The sequence below is a fragment of the Pelecanus crispus genome, chromosome 9 (assembly GCF_030463565.1).
Source record: "Pelecanus crispus isolate bPelCri1 chromosome 9, bPelCri1.pri, whole genome shotgun sequence".
NCBI lineage: Eukaryota > Metazoa > Chordata > Aves > Pelecaniformes > Pelecanidae > Pelecanus > Pelecanus crispus.
Window position 1 is genome coordinate 15,790,351 of NC_134651.1, and position 20,974 is coordinate 15,811,324.

At 37.4% G+C, this 20,974-nt stretch overlaps 1 protein-coding gene across 15 annotated transcripts in view; it reads left to right on the top strand.

Moving 5' to 3' along the window:
- DLG1 (discs large MAGUK scaffold protein 1) overlaps positions 1-20,974 on the top strand; it is a 176,122-nt gene that overhangs the window by 45,581 nt on the left and 109,567 nt on the right. For 14 of the 15 annotated variants that reach the window (XM_075716850.1, XM_075716852.1, XM_075716851.1 and 11 more), the window contains exon 4: positions 15,135-15,299. In XM_075716850.1, the coding sequence (XP_075572965.1) occupies positions 15,135-15,299 (165 nt within the window). Of the gene's footprint in view, positions 1-4,834; positions 5,027-15,134; positions 15,300-20,974 lie in introns of those variants that run through there. The other variant, XM_075716857.1, reaches the window with a different exon arrangement.

Here is a 20,974-nt window from a genome sequence, read left to right on the forward strand (position 1 = left end):
CCAGAAAATACTTTTCTGTTGTTGGTGTCAAAAGAATAGAAAGGATTCTCTCAATTTTTGAGAGTTTGGTTTTGAGAGTGTTTTCAGCACTTAAGGGTAAGATTGAGAGGGCACTGCAAATTTTGTATATGAGAGTATTAAGCTTCTTAAGAAGGGCAGGTGCACATCAGCGTTCTGAACTGGAGGTGTAACAGTGGCTGCCAGTTTAACTCCTGCAAACATGTTTACCTGCCAGCCTCACAAAAAGGTGCTTCTAAGGTATGGGTACCTGTTAAAGATATCCTTTAGAAGGGGAATTTTCAGCTCGTAGTGTTTTCAGTAAATAAACCTGTTTGCCTGAAAGTACTGTGCAAATTATTTTGCTGGCAATTTAGGAGCATGCAGGAACAAGCAGTACATTTTTTGGCTGCTTTCTCAAAATTGGCTTGGATGGTCATCTGATACTTCAGGGAGCAAGCCAAACTGCAAAGCCAAAGAGAGCTTTATGGATGCTGATGGACACAGTTTGCACCAGAGATTGGTTGTTATGAAACTAGTGTTCAAATTTCTTTTACCTTATAGAAAATGCTTATAAAATTACTATTCCTTGAGTAAGGAATCATTACAGTCATTACGTTAGGGCTCTCTGTCAGTATGAGGTAATCTTAAACCAGTACCCAAGCTTCTTTACAGAAACTAATTTTGGAATTCTGTGTATTCCTTCAAGACCATACAGAATAAGATTATGCAGAGCAGAGGTTAAAATGAGTTTATTAGATTTAAATAATTCTGATGCTGAAAAGCATCTTTTTTTTTTTTTTTTTTTTTTTCTTCCCCCCCTTTGGATTGTGGAAGTACACCAGTTCAGGCTTCTGGGGAAAAGGGACCTCAGCTACAGTCCCACCAGCTTGACAGGTACCTGCAGTCATACTTAAGGGACATGTTCTGTCTGAAGAAATATGAAAGTTAGTATAGCCTTTTCCCCTTTGGTTTGGCAGTCTGAACAGTTGGTACGTTTGTCAAGTTAGACCTTCACTTACTCATTTCATTAAAAGCTCCAGGTCTTACTGCTCGTGAGATTGCTGCTTCCTAACCTGTGTTGTACTGAGGATATGGGTGGAACACATAGATTGAAGAAATGGATACTATGTGTGTTCAATGAAGAATAGTTGGCAAGTGCTGAACAGAAGCATGAAGTTACTAAAAGTGTTGTAGTGTGTTTTTTTTGATGCTGCATAACTTTGTTCTCTCTATCCAATATTCGTACTGCTTTGGGGGGAGACTTGGAAATAGCAGCTTTCTTATTTTATGATAACAAAACTAGTCTTGCTCACTAATTAAAGATCTTAATGATGTTGATATGTTTATTGTGCACGAGAGCCATGTGTAAAAGATGGGTTATTGCCAAGTAAACATTCAAACAAGACTTGAAATAAAGGCAATTCATTTTATGTAGTGTTTTCATAAGGATGAAACCAGTCACTTTTACTGGTAACATTTTTGAGTAAACATGAATTTTTAAAAGTTTTAAATTGGTTTCTTTAGCTTGTTCTATTTAAAACAGTCATTTTAACGTTTGTATAATGTCAGGTGGAAGCATCCTGTGCAAGAAGAAAATTTAGGGTTTTGTTTTTCTGTATTTAGTGAATGCTGACGTGTTCTTGACTAACTATATGGCAGCATGGGATGAAGTCCTGGCACTGTGTGTGTCTTGCAATCTCCCAGTTTAAAAATTGTTACTTTGTATAATCAGCATGGAGGCGGTGGGCATTGACTGTAGGAACTCAAGCTTTATGTGATAACACCAAATACAGACTGATAAATTGGGAGGAAATATTGATAGACAGTTAAGGCTATATTCTTCTTATCAGTAGCTTAGACGTTGTGTTAATAAATTGGTTTTTGTGTTTTGAATTGTTAATCCAACCTTCAATTTGAATCAGAGCAATAGTTAAATAAGTGGGGATATGTCTCTTTAGAGCTCAAAAGTAGATTTCCAAATATTCTGTTCCATATATTTCTCTATATAATAACATACTATATGTTCATATTTCAGAAAGCTTTATGTTCACAACTGCATTTAAAAAGCCTTTGAGCACAAATAATTGTTTTGAACAAGTGAAACCTTCATTACAGTTAAATCTCTGGATTTAGTCAGCAAAATATGTAAGAACGTATTTTAATTTTACAAGCTTAAATATTGTATTTTTAAGCTTGTGGGCAGCAAGATGTGTAAAAAGTTCCATCTTTATAAAGATAAAGACAATTTTGCATTGTAACCAATTTATTTGTTTACAGCTGCAAATATATGGCTGAAAGATTCAGATGTTTTACGTAGTCTTCATCGACAATGTAGATGTAATTGCCTGAAGTTACTTAAGCTTTCTCTTCTTTATTTTATCTTACTGATGGAATCCTTTGTAGATGTGTAGACTGTTATCTTCCTCCTATTGATTCTTCTATGCCCATGGCACATTAGAGTTTATATTTTCTGCATTGCAAAAAGCTATTTCTGCAACATTCAAGAACTGCTTTTGGCTTGTTGACTTTATTTGTTGTCAAGAAATTGCCAGGCATTTGACTGTGTATTATGTTAGTGAGAAATTATATTATTACAATGTGATTAGAGGTATGGAAATAAGATGGATTGTTGATCTGTGGTGCATAGAAAAGGTTTTGTGGGATAGGAACATTCTTGTGTTTGGCAAGAGACAGTACTCTGTGACTGTTTTCCTTCTCCTTGTGCATTTTTTTTGGTTTTCGTGTGTGGTGTTTGAGTATGTGTTCAGTTGTGCTCTACCCTATTTCTTCAGACAAGAGACTGTGTACTATGACCCCCAGCCAGCTGAAGGAAGATAAAGGGGTTTTTAGGTTCTTCCATCGTTCTGTTATACTTCGGGCTACCCTTGGATTTGAATGTTCTTGCAAGAAAAACTTAACCTAGCTTAGCTAAGCAAAGAACGTGTATTCTTCTGTTGTTGTTGTTGTTTGTTATAGTCTTTGTTTCTTTTTTCATGATGAATAAGCAGAGTGTTAGAGATTTTTCTTTGGTCCTGCCCCTATTGCTGTACTTGTATGCAAAAGATGACCTACTGTGGGAAATGATGTCTAAGGCTATTTGGTGAAAAATTGTAGGTCGTGGCACATGGTGGAAAGAAAATGATGCTTATTAGTCTGGAAATGCTGTCATCAGTAGTCCTTGGATATTCTTTCAAGAAAGAGGTCCTCATGCAAATGAAGTTTATTTTGAGGTTTACTGTGGGTTGTTAGACATTTTTCTCCAGACATCTTGCCTTAGTTTTGGTTTCATCAATCTACACATTTATATAAAGATGACTGTCTCAGTGTAATTCATGAAGTTACTTGTTTCTGAACTGGAAGTGCAGACGCCAGTTTTACACTACATTAAACTTTCTACCTCAAGGGGTGCTTATCAGGTAAACCAAATAAGTAAAAGGGAGATGACAGATGGCTGCTACAGGTGTAAAGTTAGGTGAACAGTCATGTCCTAAAGAGGGGGGATCTGATGAGACTTCCCTGGAAGTCTTAAATGCTTTTTTACAATACTGTTCAGTACAATTAAAAATAGAAGTGATGGCTAATGTTAATTCATTGAAGCTTTTTGCAGAGGTTTGTTAGCTTATGGTACAAGAGCAGAGAAATCGCAGAGGATGTGTTTTTGATCAAATTCTGTAATGCAATTTGTTAAAATATATAAATACATTAAAATCCTGCAGGGACCCCTGTCCTTTTAAAAAAGGGAATAAAGTCTGACTCTTTATAGGGCTTGATTTAAAAAAAAAAACAAACAAAAAACCCCCAACCAAACAAAAAAAACCCCAAACCATTTTAAAAATAATTTTGTGTCTTTGACTTGTTAGCACACAACAGAGAACAATAAATCTTACGGAGACTGTGACCGTATTTACTTCAGTTCTAAGGAAAAAAGCTTTTTTCTTCAAACTGTTTTGTTTAAGTGGTCACATGTACAGTTGCTTGAAATGCTTTACTGAGAGCTCCTCATAACCAAATTGATGTGTAGTCCAGATTGGTCATGATTTCCTAGAGATAACTGGGGAAAAAATAGCAGCTTCTGATTTCATTGTGTGTTGAAGTTGGAGAATATTAATATATTTCTGTATCTATTTCTTTAGTGCTTTTGGCAGACCATTAGGAGTTTTACTCAGCAGTTAAAGAACATTTTTTTAACATGTGGCAAATAACCTTGAATTTTTAATGTTTGAAAGTGAGGATTAAATATCCCATAGCCATTCATTTTGTGGTCTGCTGACACTTCCTTGAAAAAGCTAGTGTAAACTGCAGATCAGCAAATTCCCTGCTGTTAAGCTTACAACTTCCCTCGTTTTAGAATTATGCACAGCTGATTTAAAAACTGGTTTTCACATGCTCATTGGTGCAGTGCGAAAGCACCTTGCAGGAAGCGTTGGGTTTATCTCTATCGGGCCGTGTAATGAGTCCCTTGCTGCAACATCTTGCCCCTCCCCTAAGCAACCAGCATACACTGAGCATAGTGGCTCTGCTGGAGTTATTCTCTTTTCATGGAGGAGATAGCAGACCTTGCACTGCAGCAGGTGGAGCTGCCGTGGTGGATCTAACCCTGGGCTCCGGCTGAGAGGATCCCAGTGGTACTTTGGGCTGTGAGGCAGTTGTCACTTCAAGCTGATGCTAACGTACTTCAATATAAAGCTGACTCGAAAATTTTAAAAATGGACACAGGATTTTTAATCTGCTTTTTTTTGGAAGATCTGGTTTCTAACGTGAAGCAAAATTTTTCCTGAAGGATTCAACCTATTTATGTAAAGGCTGATTTTTGAACACTATGGACCTAGATTAAATGTCAAAGACAGGCAGCAAGCGGCGCTTACAGAGGCATTTTTCTGGAATCTCAATCACGGATCGATTGAAGTGCACAGGGTCTGAAAAAATGTCTCCTAGCATAAAAAACTTGGATTGTTTTTCTCCGATGCTATGCCACTGTAAAGTAGCGTGTACCAACAACACAATATCTTTAATGTTTGGATGTAAGGTGGGTCTATAAAAGGACTTTCCTGGAAATGTAAGCTGCATTTAATGAATTATTGCCATAATGTCTAATGTAACTATACCTTAATTTTCTGATTAAATAGTGTGTATTTTGTTCCATGCCTTACTCAATTATTGGAGCTCTTGGTGATTGTGACAGAAGTAATGAATTGTCATGCCTACTGTTTTTAAAAATCCCTTTGAACAACATTTTGAATTTACTGAATGCGGCATGTAAAATGTCGTCATTCTCCATTAATCAGCATTAATCATCATGTAATCAGTTTATTGCACTTGGCTTTAATTTTCTTCAGCTGTAGAGAATTAAATACACAGGAGACTTGCACTGAGATGCAGGGCTGGAAATGCCTCCTGACATCATATTGATGGAAGCAATTGGTAGTGGCAGGTTTGGGTTTAACAGTGCCCTTGGGCATCTAGTCATTTTAGGACTACATCAACTGTTTAGGTTTCAGAGTAATAAAACATAATATAATTTGGTAATCCTCAGAACAGTAAACAGTATATTCAGTGTTGTGTCAAAAATGCCTTTTTTTTTTTTTAGTAAAATTAACGCACAATGTGAAGGATATGATAAGAGCACTAAGTACTGGAGTGCCCCTTTAAAATTAAAGGGATATGTGTGTGAAGTTACTTTTGAGACAGAGATTCAGAAATCTTTCTCTCCAAAACTTACGTTGCATATTTGGTGTTTTCAAGTCAGTGTTCGTTATTTTTAACAAAAAATAATTGAACTAGATTTTATTTCATAAATTTGGAACAGTTGTGTGTGTGTACACACATATACATACATATATGCATCTGTGTGATGCATTTTTAGAGATAGATATATATATCATAAAATGTTGATGTTGAATAAATGTCACCTAGGTTGGGAGGAGTCTAAATTTTTTATGTATCTTTTGATAATGTGAATGATTTACTATAAAACTTAAAGTTGAATGGTTTATTTCCAGGAGGGAGGGATTTGCCTTGTTTTGAATCTACTTATCTTTCATGTGTCCAAAGTGTTTTTCAACTGAAAATATATATGTATTTATTGATGCAATTTGGAAACTATTTGCTATAAAATTAAGATTTCTTTCCTTCTTTTTGTGGAACTACACATCCCCTTTTTTTATTTGTAAGATATTCTCATATTTAAATAATGAACTTGGGAAGAAAGCCATGGAATGAAAATACTGTCTTGATTTTAATTTTGCCAGTTGAACTGCAGAGGAGAGATGCCGTTTGTTCACTTTAAGACCAAACTAAAAATATCCAGCAAACATCCAGAATCCACTTCAGGCATTTTGTGTTGGATCTGAGCTATGGCAGCATTTTCTACTGTACTTGCGTGTCAGCGGCTCTTTTTGTCTGTCTGAATGCATTAATAACTTCTTACCTTGCTGTAATTCAGCGCACCCCGGTCCCCGGGGGAAGCCTCCCGGCGGAGGGAGCTCCACCGCCGGCACCTGGCTCGCGGGCAGAGTGGCCAGGCACGGGAGGAGGGAGGTAAAGCACCTCGTACAAAACATAGGCGGCAGAATTCTTTATTATCTTTATTAATGTTGTTTGGCTGTACGCTAATAAGAAGCATATCTTGCAGACCAACAGTTTCTTGAGCACAACTAATTTAGCAATGTTGTGTTTTAAAATATCTTAGGCTATTTATGCACAGGCTTTAATGATCTTCAAGTAAACATGTACTGCTGTTAAAATAGAGTGGGTACTCTATCTACACCCAAATGAACTGAAGGATTTAGCTTTGTCTAGTTGTGACCTGCTGGTAACGCAGAGAGATTTTGCACTAGGCACTTGTCATTTTTTGAAGAAAAGTTGCAGGGTTGTATTGCACTATAAATAAAATACTCTTGTCTACTGAGAAGACAGCCTTTGGATACCAAAAGAGCTAATTTTTAAATGGCAATGTGAAACAGTAATACAGGATAACCGGTTCAGTCCTTTACATAAAGAAGCAATTCATCTCACACAAGTAATCCTGTGAAATACAGTGTTTTCCATTTTCCTTTACTGTTTTTTGACTATATATGAAAAGAACATTCACAATCTCACTGCTCCTTCTTTGATCTCTTTTCCTTGGTGTTCTGGAACAGGTGAACTTCTTCACCACAAATATTTCTGGTGTTTTTGTAAATGTATATATGTCTCTCAAATTGTATCGTTTCTGGATATCCATGCCAGGAAGCATTATGTAAATAATTACATTTAATACTAGCTGTGCATTTTGACATCTGATGGAACACTGCAACCTAAATAAACATGCTATATGCTGTTTTATTCAAGATACAATGTCAAACTGAAATTGTCCAAGTGGAGTGAAATGCCTTATGTTTTTGTCTTAGCTCTAATTATTAAAAGAAAACTTAGTTCATTTGAGAACGAAGCAGCTAGTTACTCAGAGTACTGAACTTGTGTTTAAAAAAAACCCAAAGATCAAAAAAACCTCTAGTATTTCAAGTCATTCATTTTACTGTATGTTGAGCCTTAAATTGAAAATACTGAGTGTCCTATTCCATGATCAGTGAAGAAGTTCTGAAAATGCATAAACACATGTTCTCTTCTCTTAAATCACTGAAGTTTCTTTTGTTAGCCACAGGCTTTCAGCTTTTCAGTGTGAATTGCTGTTCATCAGCAAAGAGACTTTACTTGGCTTTCAAAATCTGCCCAGTTTTTAACTTGAAAACTTTTCATTTGTAACTTCAGTTCTGCAACAGTGGAACGTGCATTTTGGTTTTTGTCCTTTTCTTTTCCTCCATGAGGAAGGCACTGTTATTTTCCTAAGCACTAGTTTCCGGTTTAGCGCTTCCACTAGGCTACAGGGAAGCCTTGTACAAAATGCTTAGTATACTGTTCATTTTGGATTAGTTTTTTTTTAGCAAGATTGTGCAAAATTTGGGTGTGTTGTTGCTTTTGTTAGAGTTCTTGGACCTTACTTTCTGCTGAACGGTATCTGGAAGTCAGAGTTATGAAGGTTAGTTTTTGGGGAGATGTGAGGAGAACTTTGGGTATTTAGATTTTTCTACTCATTTGCTTTTGACATGTTGCGTGCTAGTCCTTTTATGCAGGAGTGGAGGTGTTGAGTGTCAAGCAGTGTTTCCCAACAGCTTCAGCTGCTGGAATGACCTTTTGAAGGGTCCTTTCAGATTTAGTTTGATGTCTGAAGTGGAGCAGTGACTGAACAAGGATAAGTATTTAAACTTGCGTGGTCAGGTGCAAATGGTCTAAAGCCACTTTGTTTTATCATGCTGCCTGTTCACGCTGCGTCAGAGAGGGTCTGACCCTGTGAGCTTCTATGTGTTTATCAAATTCAAATGACTAGATTTACTTATTGAAGTCCTCACTTAATCTTAACCTCTTTCAAAATGTGGGTTGTACTTGTACAGTGAAAATTAAAACATACCTGGGGACAGACCATGTAGGTCAGGCTGCATGTTTTCCTGGGTTTTGTTTGTATTTTTTGTTGTTTGAAATGTGCAGTAACTTGAGAGTTGTATTGCTGTGTGGGTGGGGAGGGTTAAAATCTGGAGGTGAAGAGAAGTGATTATAAGGTCAATTTATTGTTTTTTAAGCACCCTTTCACTCTTATATTAAAGCTGTTCTAGGACTGATTTTCTTCTTTGTGTGTAGAGAAGATACATTACTGTGCTTTCAAATTTGTTTTCACATAAGACAGTGGATTGATGTGTACGTCTAATATGAACTGGATTTTGATACACATCTCATTTTGAAGAGACCTGTAGTTACTGCTGCCTTGCATTTTGCCATTAAATTATCTGGTAGTTAAGGATGTTCTTGCATAATTAATTTTCTGTCCATGAACATGGCATTGTGTATGGCTTAATCTCTGGAATAACAGTGTTGCATGCTGTTGTGGATATGGGTCACCAGTTTAGGGCATGGGATTGTTTAAGGGTTCTTCAAATAATTTCCTTTCACTTCTGTTTCAGTAAGATTTCTCATTAGAGGATGTTTAAAAAAAAAAAAACCAAACAAAAATCTATAAAACCAAAATATAATTATCTCTAGGGGTAGATTATGTATAAATCTGTTTGAAATATCTTCTATTTAAATTTAGATAAGAGCTTAGGCAGACTAAAGTGAACCTTTTTTAGTACGAGTTTCCTAAAGCTTTTCTGTGCTTTCTCTGTGAACAGGTGATCTGTATTCTGAAAAATGGTGCTATAAAATGTTCACAAAATCCTTGTTTGTCCTGCACATTATTGCAGATGCTTTGTTTATCCTTATTTTTGTCGAACTCTGGCTAGGCCTGGGAATTGAAGCAGGGAGGCTGTGGGCCTGAACAATTAACACAATGAATTATTTCACTGCGGTGAATTTGGACCATCTTCTTGTCTCATGTAAGCTAGCACTGGTTTATTAAAGTAAATGGATTTTTCAATAGTTTACACCAGTAAATAATTTAGTCCATAGTGTTTGGTGACAGTTTAAAACTTATTGAAGATGTAACCTAGCCTGAAGAAATTTTGTTAACTATGTTGCATCAGAAGAGAAATGTTTTTAATTTTGATACACCTGTATCCCCGCAACTGAATTCTTTGGGGCAGTATCTTTGTCAGAAGTGTGTGCTAAATGTTTAGCACTTGGTTGCTTTGGAGTTTAAATTATGATTATAAATTATACAGCAGTCCATAAAGCTTCTTAAAAATAGTTAAATTGCTTGGCTACTACCTAACCGAGTGCTGGGAAACTTCCAAGATGTGCAGCTGAGGCAGTCTGTTGCAAGTTCAGAGCTGCTTCGCCACACCTGCCTTTTTTTCTTTCGTTTGATCTGTCTTGCGGATTGCTTGGCTGGCTTTTGTAAGCTAGGGTCTCCTTGGAGCCTGGATTTGGGTGCAGGATTGGATTCTCTTGGTTGTAAGCAGAGAAATGGTCTTCTGCTAGCCACACGGACATGGGCTCGTCCTACTCTCTACCTGCTTTTCTCCCTATCATGCCAGCACTGCCTGCTGCATGTCTCTCATCTTCTTGTGAGCCGCTACAGGGAATTAAAAAAAACTTAATGTTTCTGGAAGAGGGAACAAGCATTCTGCTGGATTAGCTTGGTCACCATCTGAAGTCAGATGTGTACTAGCAGCAAGGGGCAGGGAGGCGTAGTTGTACAGCTCAACCAAGAGGGATTGAATGGGTCTTGGTCCTTTGGACAGCAGCTGCCCTTTGTGTGAGCTAGGCTGTATTGTGAAATGGTATCTTTAGACTCCTATGAAGGGATGGGATTGCATGGGATTTCATTTCATCTGTAGCAGCAGAATTAACTTGGCATGACTAAAACAGTTGCCTGAATTCCTGTTCAAAGGATGGCAGCTCCTGGGAAAGGAAGGAAATGGGCAATTTTGAATGGTGGCTGTTTGACCGTGCCAGATCACTCAAATGCACTGCCTCAGTCAAGAGGCATAGTATTTCAGAGGTGATGCTCCATAGTAAAGTGGTACAAACCACTTCCACTTCTGTGGAGAATTAGCTGTTATAAGATACAGTAATTTCCTTCACTTCTGAGCAAAGTGCTTGAAGTGATTTCTGCAAAGGGCAAGGATAGCGTGGTACCTTTCAGACCAAGAAGTGGTGTGGCTACTACGTTTTCATGCACTTTGTGTCCTTGTCTTTTATTTGCACTTCAAAGATTTCAGTTAGTGTATTTTAAACATGCATTTTTGGTTTTTTTAGTAGTTTCAAGTTGGGAAATATTTTGCAAATAATAGTAAAGTCGTCTTGAACATTGCATCAAAATCCAATTAGCACTTCACATTTAAGATTTTTTTTTGAGAAGCTTATAGCCCTTGTCAGTGCCTCATATGAGAGAGAATCCTTTACCACAATATTTTTTCATTTTTAATTTAAATTATAATGACATACTGATCTATTAAAACTTCATGCGCACCATGTTATTGTAAGCACGGATACATTGTATAATGTAAACATATATTTCTTAGTGAAATCTAGAGCCTTTTTACACTCAGGTATGTCCAAATACCCATTTATAATTAATGTGTCTGGTTTCAGGAAAAACATCAAGGTAATTCTGTGTTTTGACTAAAGGTATTGACTGTTCTGCAAAGGAAGTTAATTTTGATTGACCTGTGACTTTTATTAATTTTTTAAAATAAAACTGGAATGATCCACTTATAGCTTTCCACAGGTCTTGTCTGAGATGAACTAGGAACTTAATCCACTTTCAGGCCCCATTTTCCTGTATTTCATAGTCAAATCGAAGCTTGAGGTCTGGCAGGGACATTTTGGATCATGAGTCCAGCCAAATACTGCCTTCACCAGCAGAGCAGACTCCTTTAAGCTAGCAGAATTCCTACTTTCTCTGATGTTGCAAGACACTTTCTGTGCTTCTTGCAGCTCTAACATTTATTTTCTCTGATTTCCAATGTGATCTTATTTATGGTCTGATAATGTTCACTTACATTTTTGGCCAACACTGTTCTTTAAATGGTAATTCTTCCCTGTTTCTGATGTTTAACATGGCTGCTCTAGAGAGTAAATGCCGACTCCTTTCAGGGTTTTGTTTTGATAAGTTAAAAACAAGTCAGTCTCAGAAAATAGATGCATGGCAAGAGTCTGAAGCTGAGCAATCTGGCATCTCACTGCTGCAGGGAAAGGAAAGAAAAAGAACTTTTATCTTCTGCTAGTGGTGAGCTGTTAAGTTGGCTTGGTCATCTCATGAGACCTCTCTGCTAAAGATTTGAAAAAACTAGGGCTTTTTGAGTAACCATTGCAATTTTTCACAACTATCAGCATTCGCCATCTCTCCTTTGCCATCCAGCTAAGGAGAAGGTATGGAAGTGTTTTGAGGTTGGTTGCTGTAATAACAGAAGTCTTAATGCTCTTGCTCTGTTCTTCAGAATTTTTTCTTCTGCCTTGTGCTTCTCTGCTAATCGTTGGTATTTTTAGGGAAAATACACTTTATCATTTCTAATACTTCAAAAGCATAATTTCTCTCATTAGTAGAACTTGATCTCGTATGGTCTCAACAATGACGGGTTGAATTGAGTAGGGTGGATAAAGATTTTTCTAAATTTTAAGTACAACAATAGATCAGGGTTGTCACTTCAACGATCTCTGACATCTCATCAGTTACTGGCTAAAAGGAACTGCATCTTTAGTGTCTGCCTGTATGTGTGTCGTTGGGTGTGAGTTTGTTGCTGTTGTTTTGGGGTTTGGAGGCGGGTGGGGATGGTGTGCCTGTAGGGCAGGCTGTGACTGGTTAAAGTGCAATGGGTGATGGAAATGTAAAGCCGCAAGTTTTTCCTTCTAAGTAAAGGAACTTAGCTGGTCTCCCAGGGAATCTTAGTGTTGGCAGACTAACGTGGCAGGGAAGACAAGAGCAAACAAATCCTTCCTCTTTCAGTGCAAGTCAGTTATGTGACTTCAGCTGCCCCCTTCAACCACTTCTTTACTGGCAAAACTCTGCAATACTGCTTTATGATGAGTCTGCAAAGATAGAGTAGACTGATGTGTAGCTAATTTCCTAAAGAGAGAGATCCTGTCCTGATTTCCTCCCTCCTTTTGCATGGTCTCTGGAGTCCCTGCCTGAATCGGGGTCAGTAATCCAGTACAAGTCTAACCCTGCAAAGGAGGAGAAAAAAGTTGGCAATTTTCTGCTGATTTGAGAGCCAGAACTAAAGAAAGGAAGGGGATATGGTGCCTTCCCCAGGGTTTGGGAGACAGGGAACAGTAAGAGATTCCTGTTAGGAGTTTAGCTCTCCTATTTGCACATGCTTAGAGATTGTTATTTGCTGGATAGACAAAAAATGAAGTCTTCTGTAAGACAGGCAGCACGGCGGTGGGTGGGTAGGGGACAAATGGGTTAAGCGTTACAGGAGTTGGTAACTGATGGATCATTTCACGCAGTTTCTTTGTAGTTTATCCTGTAGACTTTGTCATATTGCAGGACTCTTCTGTGAAGGGCAGGGATCTTTGTGGTAGCCTGAAATCCTACTTTCATGTAACTGTTAACAGGGTTAGTTATCATACACTGTTTATCAGGTATTGCCTTGGTGTAGCGTTCACGTGCTTATAGACAAATGGGTTACTTGCAGTGATCTACTGGATTACAATGTAGAAATGACTTATCAAGATGATTACTTTTTGATTTAAATTAGAGTATGTAAATCTTAGAATTCTGTTTAAAAAAAACCTCAAGGAAGTGTCTTCTATCCTAAATATGCTTTATTAATAATAGGAATAGCTTTTTCCAAGTTGAAACCATTACCATTACATGTTTAGAAGGTTTTTCTGTTCCTTTAATGACATGACATGTTCTCCCTGTAAACTAGTAACAACTATGTATGTACTTGGAGTATAGTAGTAGTGTGTGAAAGTGACTGTGGTTATAAAATGTTGGGGTGCATCTTATGGGTACAGTAAACCCTACTGGAAAAGTTACATGACTTCAGCTTTCAGCTTTAGTTTTAACTAGCAATAAAATGCATGGACTACCTGAAGTCCCTCAGAATCGGCCGTGACTACATAAGGTGAAATGCGGGTGAAGCTTGTATTTAAGTGTGTTTGTAGTGTGAGCCCATGTTAGCTCCGGAGTTTGGAGGTGCTGGATGAGCAGTTAATTCTGCAGTCCAGAGAACAGGTGAATATTATAGATGCCTCTGATTTCATTGATACCTTTTAGTAGGGATCTGCAAGTGTGGATAGAGCACAGTCTGACTAAAATGCGTCCCTGGTGGCTAAGTAATAGGTTCTGGTTCTTGAAATTGAATGCAAATTAATAAGACAGAGACTGAATAATGTCTTGTGTTTCTGTTTGAAGACTTGCTTGTTGAGGAAGCTTGATCTGTCTAGTAGCAAAACCACATTTTATTGTTTCGTAATTAAGTTAGTGGTAGCGAATTGCTATATTGATACCCCAGTATAAAAGCTGAAACTCTTTAGCTGACAAAAGCAACTTTTGGCAGATGCGCTAAATTGGAAGTATAGAAAAAAGCTTTTGAGGCTGATAGTTTTTAAAGGCAGGACAAGGTGATAAATCCAGGTGGTACTGAGAGTTTCTGCTGTTAGTGGCCAGCAGGAGCAGAGAGGTGATTGTCCCCCTGTACTCAGCGCTGGTGCAGCTGCACCTGGAATATTGTGTCCAGTTTTGGGCCCCTCAATACAAGAAAGACATTGAGGTGCTGGACCGTGTCCAGAGAAGGGCAACAAGGCTGGTGAAGGGTCTGGAGCACAGGCCTTATGAGGAACAGCTGAGGGAACTGGGGTTGTTTAGCCTGGAGAAGAGGAGGCTGAGGGGAGACCTTATCGCTCTCTACAACTACCTGAAAGGAGGTTGTAGCGAGGTGGGTGTTGGTCTCTTCTCCCAAGTAGTTAGCGACAGGACGAGAGGAAATAGGTTCAAGCTGCGCCAGGGGAGGTTTACATTGGATGTTAGGAAAAATTTCTTCATGGAAAGAGTAGTCAAGCATTGGAACAGGCTGCCCAGAGAGGTGGTGGAGTCCCCATCCCTGGAAGTGTTCATAAAACATGTAGACGTGGCACTTTGGGACATGGTTTAGTGGACATGGTGGTGTTGGGTTGATGGTTGGACTGATGGTCTTAGAGATCCTTTCCAATCTTAATGATTCCTAGTTTTTACTTTAATTAAAAATAATCCAGCCACCAGGAAACACAAAATTGGTACTCTGCCCTTAACTGGTTTAGTGATTGGACTTGGTAGTGTTAGCTTGATGGTTGGACTGGATGATCTTAAACATCTTTTCCAACCTAAACGATTCTATGATTCTACGATTCAATGTAGTGTTAAAGTGTAAGAAAAAACTAGTAAAGGGAAAAGTTCTTTGGAAAAGGGTTTGGGGGAGATGTTACTGTATCCAAATAGGCAAAAGAAAATTAGGTAGCTTTATAGTAGTTCTAGGTGAGACTAAAAAGCCTGGAACCTTTTTAGACAGGATCAGTCTTTAAACTGAAAATACTAATTAAACCTTTTATTTCTACATTTTATTGCCTTGAAGGCAGCAGGGTCAGAAAATGTCTATTTCTGTCTGATGTAGGTTTTCTGGATAATCTTTAAACGTTTCTGTGGCTGACTGATCTCTTTCTGTAACTGTTCTCTTCAGAAATACCGCTATCAGGATGAAGATACACCTCCACAGGAGCACAGCTCTCCACACATTACCAATGAGGTGACAGGTCCAGAGCTGGTTCATGTATCAGAGAAGAATCTGTCACAAATTGAGAATGTCCATGGATTTGTTTCCCATTCTCATATTTCACCAGTAAAGGTAGGCATTTTTAAAGTTACTATAAGAGTGAACTCTTCTGATACACTCTCCAGGGATATAATTTTTTGTGGGGGGGGGGAAAAGCATGAGATACGCTTGCTTCTTTTTTTTTTTTTTTTTTTTTTTTTTTTTTTAATGGAACTGCTCATTTGTAAAATTCACTTTGTAGGCGTTAGGGCATTGACTTAGCTCCACACATTCTGGCTGGAAATGCATGATAGCAAAATGCTCAGATAACGAATGTAGGTAACTTAAGGTCTCAGGTGTAGTTGTGATGGGCATTATGGTTACTGCTGTCAGTTACATTTTGGGTTTTCTACCAGCATCCTGTAGAATCATTTCAGAGTTTTTCTACTAAATATTTTGATCAAGGACCTGTGTGGAAAATGTAATCAGCCAAGTGTAATATGTATCTCTGGAGTTTTTCAGCATACAGCACCATTATTCTCAAGACAGCTCCAGTAACTTCACAATAGATTTAAAAATTAAGAGGACAGACTGTGAGGTTTTTGGGGGGCTGAGGGCTGTAGCAGGCAGTCTTATTTGTGGGGTTAGTAGGGACATGTAGCTTAATAATTTTCTGAATAGCATGGTATTTTAGTGTGTCAGACTAGATGCTGCTTTCTAGAACACTTCTGAATCTTTATGGCTTGTTTTGAGGAAAAAGTGAAGAAATTACTTGCTACTGATGAGTATTTGGGCTTTAGAATGGACTTACATTGTGGTAGGCCTACAGTTTGGTATTTTTAGCATGAATTGTTGGTATGTGGTAGTACCCTTTGTGACTGAAATTGGCAGTGTACTGTAATGAGTGCTGCTGTATTTTAAGAAAAATGTTTTTTTGAACTTAATCACATTTCCAGATTTATTTTTTTTATTATAAAGAAAAATCTTTTTGAATGTATCAGCTCTTTATAATTGACGTGTAAGGATTCTGCAGAGCAACCAACTGTAGTGGGCGGGTGTGTTCAATTATTATTGTGTTCCAGCTTTTCTAAGATTTTTAAAATGTGTATGTTGGTATTGAACACAGTTACTTATTTTTGCTTATAACTCCGTAAGGAACTCTCTGTGTGTTTCCATAGTCTTCAGCAGCTAGATAAGCTGAATTCTTTAAGCCCTAATGAATAACCTTTTTGAAGTGGGCTGTATTAACCTCTGAAGAGCCTTGTAAGAAAGCTAATATGACAAACCTTTCATTTTGAGAATGGCTAAGGACCTCAATCTTCTGTTGCTTATGAAGGTAGACACACAGTAACACACTTTCACATGTCTAATTTCCTGCATTTATTGATACTCAGAAAGTAATACATAACATTTTGTGTGCAACTATTAGCAGTTAAAAAAAAAACCAACCTCTCCTCTGCCTCTGGGGACTTAAGGTCAACTCTGTTTATTCACAAGCTTTTCCTAATTCATAGCACAGTTAGTCTTGCATTTCAGAACAAATAAGGGGATCAGAAAGGCAAAGATGCAAACTAAAACTGTCTGTAATAAGTGATCAAGTATAATGCATTTCACAGTCATAGAAAAAAAATTCACTCATACAAAGAAAAAATAAAATTCTAAAATGGGCATGTGAGACTGAAGATCTATTTCTTGGAACTGACTAGGTGTTATTTCATTGTACTTGAGGCTGTTCAAAGGGCTGTAATAACCTTGTTTTCTTTCTGGTTGCTTGGATCTAAGGGAAACCAAACTACTCAGAATAGTTCCTGTGTTTGACTTTACTTCAGATTATTTTTGCAAATAGCCAACTGCAGAAATACAGAAGTGAGGATTTGATATTGGCAATATTAACATTCTATGGAAGGTGACTTAATTTCTTACCTCTTGATAGTGTGAGTGACCTCTACCTTACAGAGATCCTACCAGGCAGTCTCCACAAACAAGCGAGGCTTGTATTTAGAGTGTTACATGGGACCCTTAATTATCTGTTTTAATTGAGCTTTATCTAACTACTGTAACTTTCTGTGAATACACTGATGTAAAACCTAGAGCAGTTTTACAGTATAGATACGAATGATTGTACTCTGCCTTCCTCTGCTCAGACATAATCTAAGCTGAAATTTTTTTAGTTTTCTTGGGGTGTGTTGAATATACAACTCTGCACTGTTCCAGAAGGAAGAAACCACGTCTAATTTAAGCTCTTCGGGAAATAGAGTTAGGCAGCGTGTAAGTACAATTACAAAATATGGTGAGGGTTTTTCAAAATACTGTGTATCTTGGCTCTCTGAGGAGGATTACTGTTATCTTTCTCAAATTGATAAGTGCTGGGAAATCACCACTTGATAGGAAAGAACATGTATAAGAGAAATATCGTGCAACTCACGTTACCATTTATACCATACACCTGATTATTTTCACGTGACTACTAATTTCAAAGCAATGTATGGTAGAACTGAAATTTCTCTGAGCTTTGTTCATCTGAAAACCCGGGTGGGTGCTTCAGGTTTCAGTTGTTTACTAGCATTTTGTGAAACTTTCAGTTCTGATGCTAAGTTGCCTGCTGACTTGCTTCTCTCCTCAAGAAGTTAACTTCTTTGCATAAATTGTTTATAATCAGAGTCTGAAGTCTTAAGGTATTTGAAGTGAGGGGTGCATCCATAGTTTCGTAGGTCCTGGGACTCTTTATGGGACCTTTTAGAGTAAAATGTCTTTGAGCTCACAAAATTTTTCAGTCACGAGGGGGTTTGCTGAAGTTACTGGAATAAATGCTGTTAAAAATTGAACCTGAGTATGTCAGAAAAAACCCAAGGTTGCTATTGTATTATTAACATATCTGGTCCTCTCTTCTTTTGGCCTGATGATGTGCAAGACGTTCATAGTTTTGGCATAGCTCATGCTGAAGATCAATTTAGCAACAACAGCTCTGAGTTAAGAGCACTTTGTGTAATTTATTTGGTAGGTTGGCTTGATGCACTGTGTAGGGACCGGGTTTTGGGTAATATAAAAGGTCTTGATTAGCTTTGTTCAATAGTACATTTGCTTAAGGAAACTAAATCTAATAGAGGATGTTGTCTTTATTACACTAATAAAATAATAAGAGAAGATGTTATTTTTAAATATAAATGTTAAATGCACTTGAAATTTCAAATACAGAGTTATTAGTTTGAAGAACAAATGTAAACAGTGGTTTTATGATCATATGCTGCTTTTTAAGAAATGCTGCAGAGGGCAGTAGAATCGGATTTTGAGGAGTACCTTCTCTTATAGCAAGCCCTCTGCAGTCCAGAGCAATAATAAAGAACATGAATAGAAGGTAGTGAAGAAGGGAGATGCCTGGTTTTAACTAGTTTACATTTTGTTCTCGAGAAAAGCTTTCAAATTTTCTAGGTCTTAAAGCAGCTTTTACAACTTGCTCGGACAGGTGGATGGTTTTCAAAGAGCAGCTTTCAATGACCAAAAAGACAAATGTGTATCCTGAATTTTTGGAGGATGAGCATGTGACTACTATTTATCAAATGTTCCACATTAAGTACTGAGTAACTCAAGGTGGTTTACCTTCTTGACAGAGGGGTGGGTTGCCCCAGATTCAGGTTGGGGTAAGATATTGCATGTTTGCAATTAGCATGAAATAACTGATAGTAGCTGTACTTGATTTAAAGTTTAAACATGAGACAGGGCTTACGGGTTTTGTCTTCTTAGGGTGGAGCCTTGTCAGTTTGAGAAGAAATGTGTACTTTGTATGTCTCGAACATCAAGTAAACTTGACCCAGGAGATTTCGTGTCCTCTGTTCCCTATTTAATACTGTGTGAAGTGGAACTCTTAATTCTGTAAAACAGCTTTTTTTTTGAATGTTTAACAGTAGAGAATCATGAACAGGTAGTGAAAATGGTCAAACTTCAAATCCTTCACAAATATTCTGTCCCAAACATTTTAAAAGAGTATTTTCAGGTAGGTAGGCAGCTAGTACCAGAATTTCTTCAGTATGAGATTTCCAAATTCCTCATAGAAATTTGCGATTACAATGCGAGGTTCCTTGAGTTGTTATGAAATAAAATGTGATGAAGTTGAATTGATGTTGACGTAATTGAAGCAGTACATTGCTACCGAGATTGGCCACTAGATGGTGGTACTACAAAAGTGGTGATGCTTCTCTCTCTTACCTTCAGATTGATGTTTTTGAATTTAACATTTGTTTTTATTAAATAGCTCCAACCAAGTGAAATCTGTCGTAGATGTGATATGATACAAGTTTTTAAACTGTGGAGTGGAAGTTGGAGTTTTCTGTCAAGGAAAAAAGCTTTGAGTAATAGATTATTACAAGCTTTTAAAATAATGGGTCATGATGTAAAAAGACCAAAAAAAAAAAAAAATCTATCTTACATTGTAGTATTCTTCATTTAAAGCAACCTGTGCATGAAAGGGAAAATATTTTATTTATAGCTCTGTGTTTATGATATAGCGTGGCAATTAAACGTTTAAGTGTAGGCCCCGATTGGGGCTTGTATATTTTTCTGTGTTATGTTTGTGTTATATGTTGGTATTTGGGGCTATTATTTCACTGGTAATACAGAAGCTCCAAACAAAACATGCAATAATTTGTAAACTACTAAATATATTTTGTACTGGAAAGATACCCCATGACTAGTGTGATAAATGTTCATATTTATCTTGCTCTGTAATAAACTCTCTTAATTTTACAATATTCACCGCAGTTCAATTGTATCCACAATTCCCATTCAAAACTTTCACAAGGCTGTACTTGGAGAGTTTTCCAAGTATTTCGTAAGTTTATAAATGATGTTATAATTTGTGTGGCTGCCTGCAGTAACAGAAAGCTAGACTTAATGATTCATAAAAGTCTCTTCAGTTCTTTTTTCTTTAACCAAATCTTTTTCGCAGATCTATCTCTGGAGATTTTCACCGTAACACCACTCTTCAAGGGGTGTGAGAAGAATGCTTGCCCTTGGTTTGTTCCTTACACACATAGTGGACATTGACAGCGGAACATAAATGTTTTAATTGGAACACTGTACTAGCTTTATTAGTCTAGTAAGGTGTCTAAAATTGCTTATTCATGCTATACAGTAAAATTTTAACTACTGACTGAATAGCACAGCCATAAGGAACTAAAGGTATTCTACTTGTTGAATATTTGGCATCTTTACAATAGCTTTGTGCAATCATAAATGAAGTAGCAGAACAGTCCAGGCATTGTGAGAAATAGATTTGGCAGGGGGAAGTATGTTAATCTTTAATTTACAGTTACATAATTATGGACTCTTGTACGTATTTTGTGCAACAGTCGACCATGATCATCTCTGTACAAGTGATGCTGGGAAAAGACAATACTAAGCAGGTCAGGCGGTGCACTGATTGGCCTTTTTCATTACTGGCTGCCTGTTTGATCTCATGCAAAGACCTGTCATTCTGGCTGAGCGCTGTTATATTCTGCTAGAGTACTCGAGCGTCAGATAATGCAGTAAAAATCCCTACTTCCTATACCAAAGATCTTTTTAAAAAAATGTTTTAGACATGTGGATTAATGCTGCTTGCCCATTTAAAGCACAGTGGTGGAGTCTTTTGTGGTTATATAGACTTATTTCAGTAAGGAAAACTATGACTTCATAATATTATGACATTAAATGCAAATGAGTTACTGTTTTCCTATCTGTGAACAGTGAAGTATTTCAAACTTAAGGTGAAATACTGTTCCCCATTGAAAAAG